The following is a 16,519-nucleotide window of genomic DNA, read 5'->3' as shown; positions in this document are numbered from 1 at the left end:
GAACAAATGCCATGAATCAACGAGAAGGATTTACATATCTAACTACATTTGAGCTTCTTAGTAGAATTTTAACTAGAATAAATATATTTAAAATTTAAGTTATATATGGTTGAAGTTAGAGTAAATTTAAAGATTTTTTTTATCCTTTTCAACAACTCTTTCTTCTTCGCAAATCTTAAGATAGTTCTACTCAATAATTTTAACATTCTTCATTTCCTGAAATTCTTCTCTTTTTTTTTTTTAAAAAAAAAATTATTATATTTAATATTTCACGACTATATTGTACACAACAATAAGAAAATACAGTGTAAGTATAATGTTAGGAAGAACAAAAAAAAATTTTAATTTCTATAGGATGAATAAATTTGGTTTTTTTATTTTAAAAAATATATTAAAATATTTTTAATATTTTAAAAAAATCTATTAATTATTCTTTTCATTAATTATAAACGTTATGTATTATAAAAAAAAAATTTAAATATTCTTAATATGCAAAAACTAATTATTAGACTTTTTAAAAAATAAGAAATTAACTAATAAATTTTTTAAAATTATAAATACTAAATAATAAAATATTTAATAGATAAATTAATAAAATATTTGATTATTAGATTTTTAAAATATCATGAAAATTTTAATATATTTCTCAACTAACTAATGAGTTTTATTATATTATTTAATGATTAAAATTAATAAAATAATTAATTAATAATTTTTTAAAAATATTAAAAATATTTTAATATATTTTTAAAATTAAAAAATAAATTAATAAATTTTTCTAGGAGATGAAATAATAATTTTCTGTTAAAAAAAAGTGGCGGACAAAGCAAAAGAGAAAAGACCAAATGCAAGAACACAAAAGAGTAGTCATCTGTTTACGTCAATTAGTTACTTCCAGTCTAAGTTCTTCATTAACTTAAATCTTTAACTCATTTATTTCGCGAAAAAATATTTTTTTCATTGTTTAAGTTTAAAAGAGTAGTCATCTGTATAAAAAATATTTTTTAATAAACTTATATTTTCTATTATTAATATTAATTGTTTAAGTTTAAAATAAAAATTATCATTAAATTTCATATATAAAAAATTCTATGGTATTAATAGTTTTTTTATAATTTATTAATAAAATTTTTAAAATATAAAAATTATTTTCCTTTAATTCAAAAAATATTTTGATTTTTATCAATTTTCAAAAAATATATAAATTTTTTTTTTTATTGTGCACCCCTATATATTGTGCACCCCTCAGGATTCCATTCAACAAATTCAGTTGGAGTTTTCAACTAGAACTTAGACGAGCCAAAGCAGCACACCAGCAGGTAGATTCATCTCGATCTCTCTGTATTTTCTTCTTTTTTAATTTTTAAATTTTTGTTGATCTATGCAATTTCAAGCTCAAAAGTAATTAGATTAACAAAAACTACAGATATGAGCCATAGATCAAGAAAGGCTACCTCCAAGAATACAGTAAGCTTAAAGCTCTTGATCGATAAGAAAGCAAACAGAGTCCTCTTCGCAGAAGCAGGCAAAGACTTCGTAGATTTCCTCTTCACACTTCTCTCATTGCCATTAGGCACCGTAATCAGGCTTCTTCAAAAGCCTGCAGCAATGATCGGCTGCATAGGAAGTCTTTACGAGAGCCTCGAAAATCTCAACGAAGCTTACATGCAACCAAATAAAAGCAAAGATTTACTTCTGAAACCCTCAGTGCCATTGACCTACAAGGCGAATCTGCCATTCTTGCTGCCTGACACTCACCATGTTCAAGCTGAGGCTGAAGGGAAAGTGTTTGGTTGTTTGAATTACAGTCACTTTTGTGTTTCTTATCAGAGAGGTGCTCCTTGCTCTTATTGTCTGTGTTCAATGAATAATGAACTGAAGATTGTTGATGGCAAAAAAATTAATACGACAGCTAGTAGTACAGAAACTTGTGGCGGTGGTGGCGGTGGTGGTGAGGGAGGTTTTGTGAAGGGCTTGGTTACGTATATGGTGACTGATGATTTGTCTGTTTCTCCAATGTCGATGATCTCTGTTGTTTCTTTGTTGAACAAGTTTAATGTTAGGGGTTTTAGTTCAGTTGAAGAGAAAATTGTCGGGTTTGGCATTGATGAGGTACGTTTAATTCTCCAATTTGAAATGAAAGAGTTTAAGTTTTTATCTTTTAATTTTATAAAAATTTCACTTTGAAAGACTATTTAAATGTTTTCTTTTGTGACTTTTTAACAGGGTTTGGAATTGTTGAAAGCTTCGCTTCATTCAAAGGCAGCTCTTACTTGTGCTTTCCTTGCTAAGGATGAGATGAAGGATGCTGCAGCACCAAATTGAAACTATGTGTTAATTAGATATATGATGAAGGGTAATTGTAATTCTAATTAACATTGTTTTGGGGGAAATATTGATATATAATTATATATGTATCACTATCTATCAGAGATGTATCCATTCATAGACAAGGGGCCATGGGTCCTCCTGAAATTTTTAAAATTTTTTAAGGATATATAGGTAATTTTTCTTAAAACATGAAAAATTATCACTAGATTTCTACATATTTAAAAAATTTATCTAACTTATCTTTATTTTAAAATTATTTAATTAAATCATTATTATATTTTATAATTTAAAAAAAAATTCTTTAATCATTTATCAAAAAAATTTTTACTATTTAATCCTTCATTTTCTATATTATTTTTCAATCTAAAAAATTTACTTTCAAAATTTTTAAGTTAAAATCTCCACTTAAATGTTTTTATTAGGTTATTCGATCGTTATTTAATTTATTTTTACATATTATTTTTATTATTAAATTATTTTTTTTATTTATTTCACTTAATTATTAATTTAGTTATACTATTAAAATTATACGAAAATAATTTTTAATGGATTAAAATATTTTATTTTAAAAAAATTAAATTTTAATAGTAAATTCTGTATTAAAATATTATATTATTTTAATATTTTTTTTTTATAAATTTGCATGTTACAACAATAGTGAAAAAAAGTTTTTTACAATAAATATTATTAAAAGTGAAATCTACTAATTATAAATAATTGATCGATAAAAAAATATATTTATAAATGTAGATAACGATGTTATTAAAAATATATTTTAATAAATAAAAATAGATGGTTATGATTTAATTATAATAATTTATTCATTTTTATAAAAGTTTATTTTTTAATATAAAATTTTCATACATATTAAAAAAATAATTTATTTTATTAATTTTTTAATTATATTATTTTAAAAATATTAAATTTTATTAAATATTAAAAAATATTTTGAATACTTATTTGAAAAAATAATAATTAATAATAAATTAATTTGAAAATGATATAAAATTAAATAGAATTATAATGGTGAATTATATATTGCTATAAAGAAAAAAATGAAACAATAATTTTAAAATAATAATAATAAAAATCGATAAAATAATAAAATTGAAGGAAATACTTATTTTTTATTAAAATAATAAAATTTAAGGAAATACTTATTTAAATTGAACCTTCAATTAAATTTTTACATCCATTGCTGCTGTCAATAGCCATTCTTTCCCTTCCATTATAGGAATTAAGAGTATATAAATATTTTAAATTTTGCATTGATTTTTTTTTTTCAGGATTTGAAAGATTTTAGAAGTGTAAACGAATCAAATTTGAGTTATTTGAAATTCAGCTCGATAAAAATTCGATTGTTCGACTTATTTTTTAAACGAGTCGAATTTAAACTCACTTTTTAGACTCGTTTAATAAACGAGCCAAATTTAAATTTAACAATATTCAGCTCGTTTAGTCTCGTAAGTTTGGCTCGTTTTCAAGTTTATGAACAAGTTCGCGAATTGATTTATAAACAGATTCGCGAATTGATTTATAAACAGATTCGCGAATAAACTCGTTAATAGATTCGTTCGCCAACACTAATCCCCCATAAAAAATTGAAAAGATATGAAAAATTATAATTTCTCAGTAAAAATAACTCTTCTATCTTCTTATTAGTTTTGAATTTTTGAAATTTCAATTAAATAAAAAATAATAATTTAAAAATTTTTTAATAACCTTATAATTTAAATTTTATTTATAATTTAAATTTATTTATAATTTAAATAAATTTAAATTATATTAAATTTATTTATAATATAATTAAGTTTAAATTCAGTTACAACCCTAAAAAATTCGTATTAAACGTAATATCTTTTTGAGTTTCAATTAAATATACTTATTACCTTTTGCATTGCGTTTATACTTTTTGCATTGCCTTTTTTTTGTTAAAAATTCATCGATTAATATTTTTCTAAATGTTACTATTGCTAATTATTGTTATTATTAATTTTTTAATATTAATTATAAATATATTAAATATTAATATTAATATTACATTAAATTTTAAAAGAAATAGCTAGTCGAGAAAACACAACCAAATTTAAAATTTAACATACACAAATAAATTTTAAATTAATATAAATAAAAAATAAGAGAAAAAAAATAAATGGAATAGCTGTAAGTAATTTTAATACAAATAACTTTAATTAAAATTGTTTCTCATAAAATCTGAATAATTTTAACAATATTTACATTTAAGTCAAAATCACTTCCTATATTATTTATTTTACTAAACATAAAAATTATTAAAAAAAATTCAGTTTATTTGAATTATATAGAAATTTTCCATCCCGAACAAGAGTATAAAGTATCTTGTCGAAATCGAGATCGAAACCGCAAGCCCATAATTCCCTTACTCTCCGGCGGCATACGCTATATTTACTCCCATGGACTCTCCTATATATCATGTATCATCCTCTGGCTTCATTCACAATTCAATTCTAGGTTTTACCTTGGGGAAAAAAGAAAAAATCTAGTTTTATACTAAAACTTGACGCAGTAAAGCACCAGCCAACAGGTACATTCATCTTCATCTGCGGTTTTATATAGATGCTGTTTTCGTTTTAACTAGAACCCTAATATTAATTTAATCTTCTCATTTGATTTATTAGAATACTCAGATTTGATCCTTGAGAAGCCATTCTTGAAAGAATAGTCAATCGAACAAATTAATATTTCCCCGAAATAGAATTGGTGTAGAATATCTGGTAAATAAAATAATAGCAATAATCAAATCAAGCGTCTGTAAATGCAGATATCAGCTATTCATCAAGGATGGCGACCGAGAAGAAAGTGAGCTTGAAGCTACTGATCGACAAGAAGGCAAACAAAGTCCTTTTTGCAGAAGCAGGAAAAGATTTTGTGGATTTTCTCTTCACTCTGCTTTCTTTGCCTGTTGGTACTGTAATTAATTTGCTTAAAAAAACAGCAATGGTTGGCTGTATAGGAAATCTTTATGAGAGCCTTGAAAACCTTAATGAAGCTTACTTGCAACCAAATCAAAGTAAGGATTCACTTCTGAAACCCAAAGTCTCATTGACCCAGATGGCAAATGTGCCTCTCTTGCTGCCTGACATTGGCAATCTAAAACCTGAGCCAGGGATAAAGCTGTATGGTTGTTCTAATCATAGTAACCACAGGTGTGTTACTGATCAGAAAGGTGCCCGTTGCACTAGCTGCCAATATTCAATGAATTATGAACTGCCGTTTGTTGGCACCAATAACAAATTTACATCAGCTAGTGATACAACTAATAGTAGTGATGGAGGTTTTGTGAAGGGCTTGGTTACATATATGATCACTGATGATTTGTCAGTTTCACCAATGTCAATGATCTCTGGTGTTGCTCTTCTCAACAAGTTTAGTGTTAATGGGTTTGCTGCACTTGAGGAGAGAATGGTTGAATTTGGCATTGATGAGGTATGTCTAATTTCAACTCATTACATTCAAGAATTGTTTCTTTTTTTCTTTTGTATTCTATCAGGAGGATTTGTTTTTTTTTCATTTCTATCAGGAGGATTAAGTGCCTACCAGAAGTAATTTTGGGTCGCTAAGATGATTTGAGAAATGAAATTTCTCTTTATTCTTTTCCTTTCTCTTCTTTACTTATTCTATGTTTGGATTGAGGGAAATGGAGAGCAGAGAAAAGAAGATAAATTTGATTTCCCTACTTTCTCTTGTTTGGACATCAACGGAAGAGGAGAAAAGGAGAGGAATGGAGATAAAAAGAGGAGAAATCATATTTCTCAACTCCTTGTATTTTTGCCCACAACATTTCTCTCCAAATTGGTGGGAAATAGGGAGAAATGGAGAAAACATGAGAATTAGTTGTATTAAAATACTTAAATGTCCTCATTGTTTTAAAGCCTCCATTTATTAACTTGTGAGGGCATAATAGTCATTTTTTACATTAGAGAAATTGTATGTCCCTCACTCCTAATAATCTAACCAAACAAAAGGAAGGAAATCACATTTCTATTATTTTCTTTTCTCTCCATTTCTCCTCTTTAATTTCTCTCCATTTCCACTTCACAACTAGACATCCAAACAAAGGGTTAGTGTTCAGATGAAATTTTTTTAAAAAATAAGATCTTTCCCCCCCCCCCCCCCCTCTTCTTTACTTGAAGTTGAGTTGTGAGGTAGTGCTTTTGTGTTGTGTTACATGACAGACTTGCAATTCCTTTTGAAACAGAGAAATAGGGAGAGAAAGAGAGAGAAGTAGAATGGGCTGAGAAAAGAAATAGAAAGGGGAGAAGTAATAGAGAGAATTAGAAAAGATGAAAGATAAGAAGTAGAGAGAAAGAGTTTATCTTTGATTGCTAATGATCTTGGATATCTTTATCTTTACAAGTAAGTTCCTATTTATACTACTTTGGGTGCCACAACTACTTTCTACAATTACAACTGAATATAGAGACTAATCTAATACTTCTTTATTCCTTACTCATAACATTCCCCACCCCTTGAAATCATTCTTGTCCTCAAGAATGAAAAAAATGCTGAAAATTGAAAGAATTTCTGTGGCTTCTTTCCTCAGGCTTGGTCAAAAGGATGTGAAAATCCCCATAGCAGCTTTTGCTGGTCAGTAATCCCCTGAATTTAGAACCCAAATGTATGTTCACTTCCTGCACGCACTTCAGCTGAAATGACCCATAAGGCTTGGCTGAAGATGCTAAACTCTTTTTTTTCTCCAAATTTTCCATGCATGTTCCTTCAAGATCGCAATAGAATTTAATGTCATACCCTTCTTCCTTTCTCTTCTTGCTATTTCCCATTTATCTTCCATAAGAATTCCAGGATGACAACAGCCGAACTCACCATCTTGGCTCCCAAAATACTGCCACGTGTTTCCAATACCCACACTTTTTGTAACACATTTATCTTTCTTTTTTTTAAGAACATGTCCAAAAATAAAAAATTCATTTTTGGAAATGATTTGTGCAAATACTTCAGATTCAACTAATAGTGTCCTCATTTCAAACTCCAGTTGCCCGTCATCAGCATCTTTATCGTTCTTTTCCTCGTTAATCTCACTTACATTAGGCATATCAACAAAAAGCTCCTGCTCCACTTCAATGGCCCTGTCTTTCTTATTCAAAATTTCACAAGAGACATCTTGTTCTTCACTAGGCTTTTCAAAAATTTGATTTTCATTGATCAAAACTGCAATCTTTTCTTCTGTCACTTGAATTGATTGCTCAAACCTTTCCATTTTCTGATCTAAATTTTCTACTTTTTGATATAAATTTTCTACTTTCTGAATCACTTTTTCAAATCCTTGTTCCAACCATCTTCTATCTAGAATTTCTCGAACTTCTTTAAGAAATATTTGTGCCAAATATTGCACTTCCATGATCCAAGAATTTTAAGAAAGGGAGAACACAAAAAGAATGTGAATAAAGGAAAGAACGAAAATTTCAAGAATTCCAATAAACAAGTTCTTGAAATGCTAAAAATGAGGAATTAAAGAAAGGAAAAGATAAGAAACCAGAAAACAATAGAACAAGAAAGAATTTGGTTCAAGAATTTAAGAAAGAAAGGGGTTCCAAAGGAAAGAAAGAGGCGCAGAAACAAGGTTTTGCCAAGAAGAAGAAGAAACAAAGCAATAACAGAAGGAAGGAAATGGAAGAAATTTCTGCAAATGAGAGGAAAGAAATTCTGGAAAAGAAAGAAGGAAAGAATAGAGGAAGAAGGAGAAAAACTTCTCAGGGACAGAAGAAGAAAAATTCTGTCAAGAAGAAAGAAGAGAGAAGAAAGAACAGAAAGAAGAAAGGACGGTAAAGAAAGAAATTTTAGGAAGAAGAAAGAAGAATTAGAGGGAAGAAGCAGAATAGAAGAAGAAGGGAGGGAAAGAAGGGAGAAATCTCGGAAAAGGAGGAAGGAAGAAGAAAATCTGAGAGGAGAAGAAGAAGAAAAGAACCTGGAATTTAGGCCTCTAAATCGTTGGCTCTGATACCACTTGTTACATGACAGACTTGCAATTCCTTTTGAAACAGAGAAATAGGGAGAGAAAGAGAGAGAAGTAGAATGGGCTGAGAAAAGAAATAGAAAGGGGAGAAGTAATAGAGAGAATTAGAAAAGATGAAAGATAAGAAGTAGAGAGAAAGAGTTTATCTTTGATTGCTAATGATCTTGGATATCTTTATCTTTACAAGTAAGTTCCTATTTATACTACTTTGGGTGCCACAACTACTTTCTACAATTACAACTGAATATAGAGACTAATCTAATACTTCTTTATTCCTTACTCATAACATGTTGATTGCAATATATAGACCTTGATCGAATTTCCTTTGTGCCTTTTAACAGGGCCTGGAATTGTTGAAGGCCTCTCTCCAGTCAAAGGTAGCTCTTACTAGTGTCTTCCTTCCTAAGCATGACATCAAGCTTTCTTACTAAGTATGAGATCAAAGATGGAGCAGCACCTCCTTGAGACTATGTTGGATATATGATATTTTTCTAATTCTAGTTAACCTTATTTTGAGGTAGGATTATCTTTAGTTATATAGTGTTTTCTATTGGCATGGTCTCCCTTCTATATAGTTAGGAGCATAATGATCTAGTTTTTGAACTGCCTTGGTAGTTGGCGGCAACTTGCTGTTGCTGATGTCTTAAATGGCATCCTATTAATAGCAATTCTCTGTTACAAAGCACACACCACTGTCAGCTACAGTTTCCATGAATACCAGTTTTGATAGTTCTTGTAGTTATTAGGTCTTGATTTGCTCCATCCACCACATAAGCAAGTGGGCAACAGAATCATACTTGCACAAACTAACCAGATTTTACCTATAATTTTAGATCAGCATATATTACAAGCAGTAGACAGAGATCAGAGGACCAACCTTGTTAGTAAATTACATGGTAGAAGGATGTAGACAAAATGAGAATCGACATATAAAATTTTCTCCTAAACAGAGGCTTAGAAGCCTTGTTATTTATGATACTAACAAAACCAATAGGATTTGCAGTGTCCTTAACAAAAAGAGAAAATGAGAAACCAAAATTGTTCTTTTCCCTATACGATACAAGTTGTTAAACATAAATACCTATACCAACAATCCAAAGCATCTCCTCAATTAACTAAACAATTCAAAGCCATCTCCTCAAAATTAACTAACAACTACTTCTACATTGTAAATAATCAGGGCTGTTTAATGGTTGGTTTAGATCAAATAACACATAGTTATTTGGTTTTATAATTAAATTCAATTCAACTTAACACTCAAAAAATAACTTAACACAAGGAAAGCTAATGATATGGAATCTCCCAATGCTGAAACCTTTTTACTATTATATAGTACCCAATTCTTTGCTTCTCAGTCATTAACTCAATACTGTCTTAGGATCTAAATCTCTCTTTCCAACACACAATAAGAAGCATGATTAGCCCAAAGAAACTCCTCAAATTAGCAAGAATGTGGCAACGGATAACTGCCATAAGGAGGAACAGAATTTCTTTACACCAGTCAGCACCAACAGAAATCCAAAATCATCTGATACATCAACATCAACTATTACTGGGAATTTTGTTGTCCACCCCATGATCAAAAGCGTTTATTATTCCTCTAGTTCTCATTAAAAATATCATATGATAATTCACAAATTTTCTATTGTTTGAAAAAAATTTTACTTGAAATTGTTAAAATTATTTTGCAAAAATTAAAGAATTTATGGATGAGTGCTGAGACGAGTGATTTGATTTTTGTAAAAGTAAGATTTAGCATTTCATTTTGAGAAAATAATCGACTAAAATTAAAGAATATGATGCCATCACGTACTAGATAAACGAATAGGACTTGTAGTGTCCTTGAACTAAAAGACAATGAGATAACAACCAAGGTTCTGCTATTCTATAGTCCAGAAGCTGTTAAACATAAATACATAAAATCAAATAAGCTGTTTGGAACCATAAACTGAATCGGAAATACAACAAATTAAATGATTTGAGTTTCTAAACTGGATTGGGACTATTTATTAAGGGAGCCAACTGAGCCAATCATGGTTCTCCACTCCTTAAACCAGTGTTGAGACCAGTCCAATCCATTTTTTTTTTCTTTTTTCTTTTAAAGTATATTGATTGGGTTAAATTAATTAAATCATTTTAAAATTTTTAAAAAATATTAAAATTATATTTATTTAGTTGATTTTTTTTTTTACTTCGTCAAATATTTTTCTTTCTTTAATAAAGTAAATTTCTGCAAATGCTGTGAGTTCGGAGCGCCCCTGGACAAGCCTGTCTAGGGACTTCAATCTAGAATCTAGCATGAATGACAGGCCGGGTCATCTATACGTCCAAGCCCAGTAAATAAGAGGCTAGCCCGAGAAAGAAACATGGGGAGAAATGGGTAAATATCGTCCTTTCGCAGTCCTATTCGCATGCGCACTGAGAAAAATTAAATGGGCGACTGACATAAGTATGACACCTAATGATACGGGCCCACCTGACAGAGACAAACATCACTTAGCAGAGAGACCCACCTGACAGAGACAAACATCACTTAGCAGAGAGACCGTTGGACACCATTGGCAAACAAAAAGAAAAAAATAAAAAGAAAAAAAATACCATTATGGAAGAATAAAGTTTACACACTAAAATCTTGTTCTCTAGACCTCACCACATAATTTGAATTCTGAAATCAACCGGTCATTGCCTTTGATACTTTCAAATCTTAGTATAGGTTGTTAAGAGTATTTTTTTTGTAAAAATTCAAGAATCTAATGCCATAGAACTTTATTCACAATGACTTTGTGATTTATGACATACTAAAGAATTGAATTGGAGATGTAGTGTCCTTGAACCAAATGACAATTTGATTATAATATTCGGTGAATTCAATTTAAAATTAAATTAATTTAAATATTTTAAAATTTAAAATTTTAATATTTATAAAAATTAAATTAATTTAAAATAAAAATTAATTTAAATCGAACCAATCTAATTTGATTTGATGGGTTGAAATTTTAATAGATTTTTTATTTTTTATATTTTATTTTTAGTGTTTTAAAAATGAATTCGAATGGTAGAGTATATAATTTTTTTTCATGTATATACATAATTGTTATAATATAATAATTGATATTATAAACTTAAAAAATAAATATTATAATTAATCTAATTATTATTTATTACAATTTGTAATTTTAAATATTTTATTGATGTGAAACTTTAATTTTAAAAATGTAATGTTGCTCTAGATAAAAAATAAAATCAAAACAGTTATGAATGAATTCTGTATCAATTATCTATTTCAGTTGTTATAAATATTTATCATACACTTCAATCTGAATGTGGCACTGCGAGAATGTTAAACCTTCTCACAACTGATCATGGAAATCTCACAGCAAAAGAATAATTAGAGTTTTCAGCAGTTGGCTCTCTCTATATGAACAATAAATCTTTGGCAATGTCTATCTCCCACCATGTCGCACAACTACAATGTCTACGTCTCCGCAATCTACGGCGGTTCAAGGCAAGACAACTCTCTTTCAACCTCCAAATTCTCTATAATTTTAAGAATCCTCTCAAGCTTCATCTCCGAAGTCACAGCTCAAATCCTCATTGCCAAACGAGATCAAGGACCCCAGCGATACAACGATACCTTTCTCTTTCCCATGTCACTCTTTAACTTCCGACGATGGTGCACCGTCATGGGCTTGCGTTTCCAGGATGTTATCCCACTCAAATATCTCCTTTACTTTAGATAGAATTCAATGGAGACAAAGTCCATCGCAGAGCTGGATTTCTTAAAGGAATCAAGACGATGTTATTAGACAAATCCTAGGTTTTGCTCGTAGAAAAGCGAGCGTGATTAATGATCAGCACAAGGAGCTGAACATGCTTGTGATCATTAAGAAGGAAACAGTTTTGGCAGCCGATGAATTTGAGGCAATGTTTAATGCAAGAAGAGTGGAACAAGTGTATGCAGCACTTGCGTGGGCTAACGAGCAGGAGCGAAGTAGTCTTCAAAAATTGTTAACGGATACTAAAACTTTCAAATATCTATGTTACAAAAATTCACTAATTAGTTTTTGCATTCGTTAAATAATTTTTATATTTTTAAAAATTACTTAAAAGATTTTTTTATTAGGTTTTAATATTATTGTTTGTTATTATAATATAATATAATAAAATATAATAAAAAAATAACGGTAATAATACTAAATATTAATGAATGAACTTTTTAGTTAAATTATTTAAAACTATAAGAAATATTAAATATATTTTTTAAAACATATAAACTATAATTTTTTATGGTTTAAAAATTACTTTAAAATATTTTAATTATAAAATATTAAAATAATAAAATAAAATTTACAAATGTGCAATGCTAAACGACGACGGTTAACTTTTAATATTTAAAACAGTGCTTTCTATCTCTCAACAGGCTCTCCACCACAAAAAAAAAAAACAATTACTTGGCGTCCAGAGCAGAGCAGAGACGTTAGTCTCTTCTTGTCCATACAACTTCTACCCACTACGCTCAACGATGGCTTCCTTGCAAAATTCGCCTTCTCTTTCTCGTACATTGTCTCCCAACTCTTTTCCTCAGGTCCTCCCTCTCCATATATACTCATTTCTGAAAAGTTTATATAATCTTGCATGTTTTGATTTCTTCTGTTGTGTATATAGATTGGACTACAAAGGTATCATAGTTCGTTTCCTTGCTGTAGAAGAGGTTTTTCATTTGTTGTTCGGGCTCACCAATCATTGGCTCATGCTCAAGGTCTGTATTGTGTTTGATTAATTGCCTGATTCTCTATTATGAATAATGTCATTATTAATCATGGAAAATTGGCAAGTTAGTTTAGCATACTTTGAATTGTGCAACTCTTATTGATTGCATTATTTGAATTTTACTTAACACTGATACATGGGTTGCTTATAGAGTGCAATTTGTTTCTATACAATGGTTCAATTCAAGTGAATTTTAGGAAAATGTTGGCTGGCAATTTGATTATGATATTATGTCGAAGTGAAGGGCATCTTTTTGTGAATCTATTGGCATAGATATGCCTGATGTTTTAATGGGCCGTTTATGAATAATTATCTTCTAGGTGGTGTTTGCTATGACAGGATGTGTACTACAGGTCAACTGCAGAAGAAAAAAAAATTAATTAAAAAACACAGTATAATATTAAAGATCAATTCTCATTGCTGCAGTTAATTGTAGAAAAGACTGAGAGCTTCCTTTTTTGCATGCTTACACACAAGTTGATGTGAAGAATAACCTTAGTAACTCATACTTGTTGCCTACAGAAGAAAATCATTTTCCAAGCATATTGATTGAGGACTGTAAATATTTGTGGTGGACATTTAGTTGCCATCTTCTTGGAATATGGATATGATAATCTAGTGTACTTACATTCTTCAATTACCTTAATGTATTGAAAAAGAAAATATATATTTTTGGAACAAAGTTGATTATAATATGCTTCTGTTTCTTTTTTTTTTCCGTTTAATTTTGATCTACCTTTGCAGTTAAATCAAGGAGACGCCAACTGATTGCTGTCAGCGTGATTGCTCCTTGGGTTTCTCTTGTTAACCAAACTTCATGTTAGTTTTGTTATTCCAGTTGTAGGCTTTTCTGTTTTGCTTTGTTCATAAGCTAATGAAGCGTCTGCATTTATGCTCAAGTTGTATATAACTTGGAAAAACCACCATTTCTGTTAATGCAATATGTTGGTTCCTTAAATAATGATTCTGATATCCTAAGAGGACATCCTTGATATGGTTCAGTTGCTGCAGAAACTAAAAAGGGATTCCTGTTAGTCACGGACAAGAAGGATGGATACTCATTCCTGTATCCATTTGGGTGGCAGGTAAGTCTTCTATTGGTTCCATCCTTGTTCCTCTTCTCATGATGATATCAAATACATTGGTCCCTGGGACGTTGACAGGAAGTGGTCATTGATGGTCAAGACAAAGTCTTTAAAGATGTCATTGAGCCATTAGAAAGTGTCAGTGTAAATATGATCCCAACCAACAAACAAGATATTCGGGACTTTGGACCTCCACAACAGGTTTTCTATAAATGCTCCTAACATCATTTATATTTGTTCCAAAGAACAGAAGACCATGGTCGGTTTCTATTTTGCACTCATGCATAGGTCTGTAATTTGTCTATTAGAGCATAACTCTAACTGATAGAAAGGTGCTAACAATGTTCATTTCACATTCTCAGATTGCTGAAACCTTGATCAAAAAGGTGTTAGCCCCTCCATCCCAGAAAACAAAACTAATTGAGGCATCTGAGGTATGATTTCCTCTTGTTTACTTTGAGTGTGTTTTAATTTTTATGATCTCACAAAGTGGCAAGGCGCCATTTGCTTCCAATAAAATACTTTGGGGAATCATCTGTTGTACTAAGCACTTCAGATTTTATTGATTCCCTTTCAGTTCCTTCATGAATCTGATTACTTTATGATGGATATAAAATAATAAGTTTGTGGAATGCTACATTTGGACACTGAAACCTACATTCACAATTTGGATTACAATGATAAAGGCCAAACAATTCCTTAGGCAATTGGTTGGCTTCAATCTCCCTGCTATCCTTCTTAACCTCTTTTGCAAGCATAAATGACAGAAATCAAATGTGAGTTACATGATTGAAACTATTAGTTACGTATATAGACTATTGTGGAGATTTGCATTTGTAAGATATTAATGGCTGCTCAAAATTACTATATTTCATGAAGCCCAATGCTTTTAAAAATTAAGAATAACTTAACCATGTCGGGCTGAACTGAACTGAGTTATACTACATTTATTAATGGAATACTATGATTCAACAGCTACATTGTTTACTTGGTTAAAAATTGCTTTTATTATTATTATTATTATTATTTTATCAATGCAAGTGATCGTACTGGCTATGTGATGATATTCTTAATTGATTTTATTTTGTCTATGATGCAGCATGACGTTGATGGAAAAGCTTATTACACATTTGAGTTCATTGCTCAGGCTCCAAACTATACCCGTCATGCTCTTAGTACAATCTCTATTGGCAACGGTATGAAACAAATTCATTATATTTTAATATGTTACTGGGAGATGGATTAGCTGACCTTGTTGTACCCTGCCTCATCATTCATTTGCTGATCTTAAATTTCTGAATAAATTCCTACCCCTTTTTGCTTTGGATAGATATCATGATTTCGTGGAAATGAATTGATCAACCTATGATTTTCAGAACAAATCCATAAATTGCTGTGATAATCTTCCTTCGTCTCCTCTATTTTTTTTTTATTTCCCTTTTGCTTCTCCCTTCGCCACGCACTGTCACATATGCCATATTGGCCCTACAATTGCTAGTGGAACTTTTGGTGATGCTTTGGAGATTCAAGGCCTGAGATGATCTTTCATGGCAACTCTCTTTAGTTATTTAATATCTGAAATTAAAAGTAGTCCATGTGTTGTTATTAGTCATTCTTATCACTTCAGATCAATGACATGAGTGGGACCAAAACTTCAATCCTGTCATTTGTATATCTCTAAAATTATTTACAAAAGACTGAGTCACTTCTGTTCCCTGTGAAAATGCTGATCTACACTACCAACATCTTTAGTTAGATGTGCTCTTTAATGTCAAATAAACCCCGACCCTCAGAAAGCAAGTTATCATCCTCATTCTGCTTTTTCATTTGGATCTGGCTTTTCTGTGGCAGGTAAATTCTACACACTGACCACAGGGGCCAATGAAAGGAGGTGGGACAAAATGAAAGATAAATTGCACGCAGTCGTTGATTCCTTCAATATTTTCAGTGTTTAATGTGGTTGCTCAATCCCCGTTTATCTCATTCCGGTTTAAGCTTCTAAATGTGAAGCACCATTGTTCATCTCCAGAGCTTTATGAGCCTTAATTCTTATTGCCATGTATTCTTCATTTTTTTTTTCCTCTTCTTTGTTGCAGAGCTTCATGGGAAGTCATTTTTAGGGAAATGACATTGCCTTCTGACATATTGTAGTCATGTAATTTTCATTTGTTCATAGTCAAAATTAAATTGAATTAAAAATAAAAATTACATTCAGTGTCTAAAATAAGATTTAGAGGGGCCCATTCATCCCACAAGAAAACATAGGTATGCATTCTTCCCAGTAAAAAAAAGAAGACTAGCCTATTTTCGCGCAGGAGTT

The 16,519-nt window shown here is 30.2% G+C and overlaps 2 protein-coding genes across 4 annotated transcripts; both read left to right on the top strand.

Moving 5' to 3' along the window:
- Window positions 1-1,181: 1,181 nt before the first annotated feature.
- LOC110624995 lies at window positions 1,182-9,082 on the top strand. Its single transcript, XM_043961141.1, has 6 exons — window positions 1,182-1,319; window positions 1,427-2,112; window positions 2,227-2,313; window positions 4,822-4,894; window positions 5,132-5,796; window positions 8,686-9,082. Exons 2-6 carry the CDS (start codon window positions 1,429-1,431, stop codon window positions 8,773-8,775), a joined length of 1,599 nt encoding a protein of 532 aa, XP_043817076.1. The 5' UTR covers window positions 1,182-1,319; window positions 1,427-1,428; the 3' UTR covers window positions 8,776-9,082.
- Window positions 9,083-12,768: 3,686 nt separating this feature from the next.
- Window positions 12,769-16,407, top strand: LOC110618398 (psbP-like protein 1, chloroplastic). Of its 3 annotated transcripts, XM_021761524.2 has the most exons (8): window positions 12,769-12,929; window positions 13,010-13,103; window positions 13,859-13,933; window positions 14,117-14,199; window positions 14,278-14,400; window positions 14,562-14,633; window positions 15,299-15,395; window positions 16,051-16,407. In XM_021761524.2, exons 1-8 carry the CDS (start codon window positions 12,867-12,869, stop codon window positions 16,152-16,154), a joined length of 711 nt encoding a protein of 236 aa, XP_021617216.1. In that variant the 5' UTR covers window positions 12,769-12,866; the 3' UTR covers window positions 16,155-16,407. The 3 variants fall into 3 exon arrangements, with proteins under 3 accessions (XP_021617216.1, XP_043816549.1, XP_021617217.1); XM_043960614.1 differs by lacking the exon at window positions 13,859-13,933 and having other exon boundaries at window positions 14,126-14,199; XM_021761525.2 differs by lacking the exon at window positions 14,278-14,400.
- Window positions 16,408-16,519: the final 112 nt, after the last annotated feature.

This window comes from Manihot esculenta, chromosome 10 (assembly GCF_001659605.2).
Source record: "Manihot esculenta cultivar AM560-2 chromosome 10, M.esculenta_v8, whole genome shotgun sequence".
In the NCBI taxonomy this organism is placed as follows: domain Eukaryota; kingdom Viridiplantae; phylum Streptophyta; class Magnoliopsida; order Malpighiales; family Euphorbiaceae; genus Manihot; species Manihot esculenta.
This window is presented reverse-complemented; position numbering and strand designations above follow the sequence as displayed.

What these genes read in the sequence shown, in the direction of transcription:
- LOC110624995 (XM_043961141.1), top strand. Translation starts at nt 1,429, where the DNA reads ATGAGCCATAGATCAAGAAAGGCTACCTCCAAGAATACAGTAAGCTTA. An exon ending in TCGGGTTTGGCATTGATGAG is followed by an intron (nt 2,113 to 2,226) that starts GTACGTTTAATT and finishes ACTTTTTAACAG; the next exon opens with GGTTTGGAATTGTTGAAAGC. An exon ending in AGTAAAGCACCAGCCAACAG is followed by an intron (nt 4,895 to 5,131) that starts GTACATTCATCT and finishes CTGTAAATGCAG; the next exon opens with ATATCAGCTATTCATCAAGG.
- LOC110618398 (XM_021761524.2), top strand. Translation starts at nt 12,867, where the DNA reads ATGGCTTCCTTGCAAAATTCGCCTTCTCTTTCTCGTACATTGTCTCCC. An exon ending in TCTTGTTAACCAAACTTCAT is followed by an intron (nt 13,934 to 14,116) that starts GTTAGTTTTGTT and finishes GATATGGTTCAG; the next exon opens with TTGCTGCAGAAACTAAAAAG. An exon ending in AACTAATTGAGGCATCTGAG is followed by an intron (nt 14,634 to 15,298) that starts GTATGATTTCCT and finishes TCTATGATGCAG; the next exon opens with CATGACGTTGATGGAAAAGC.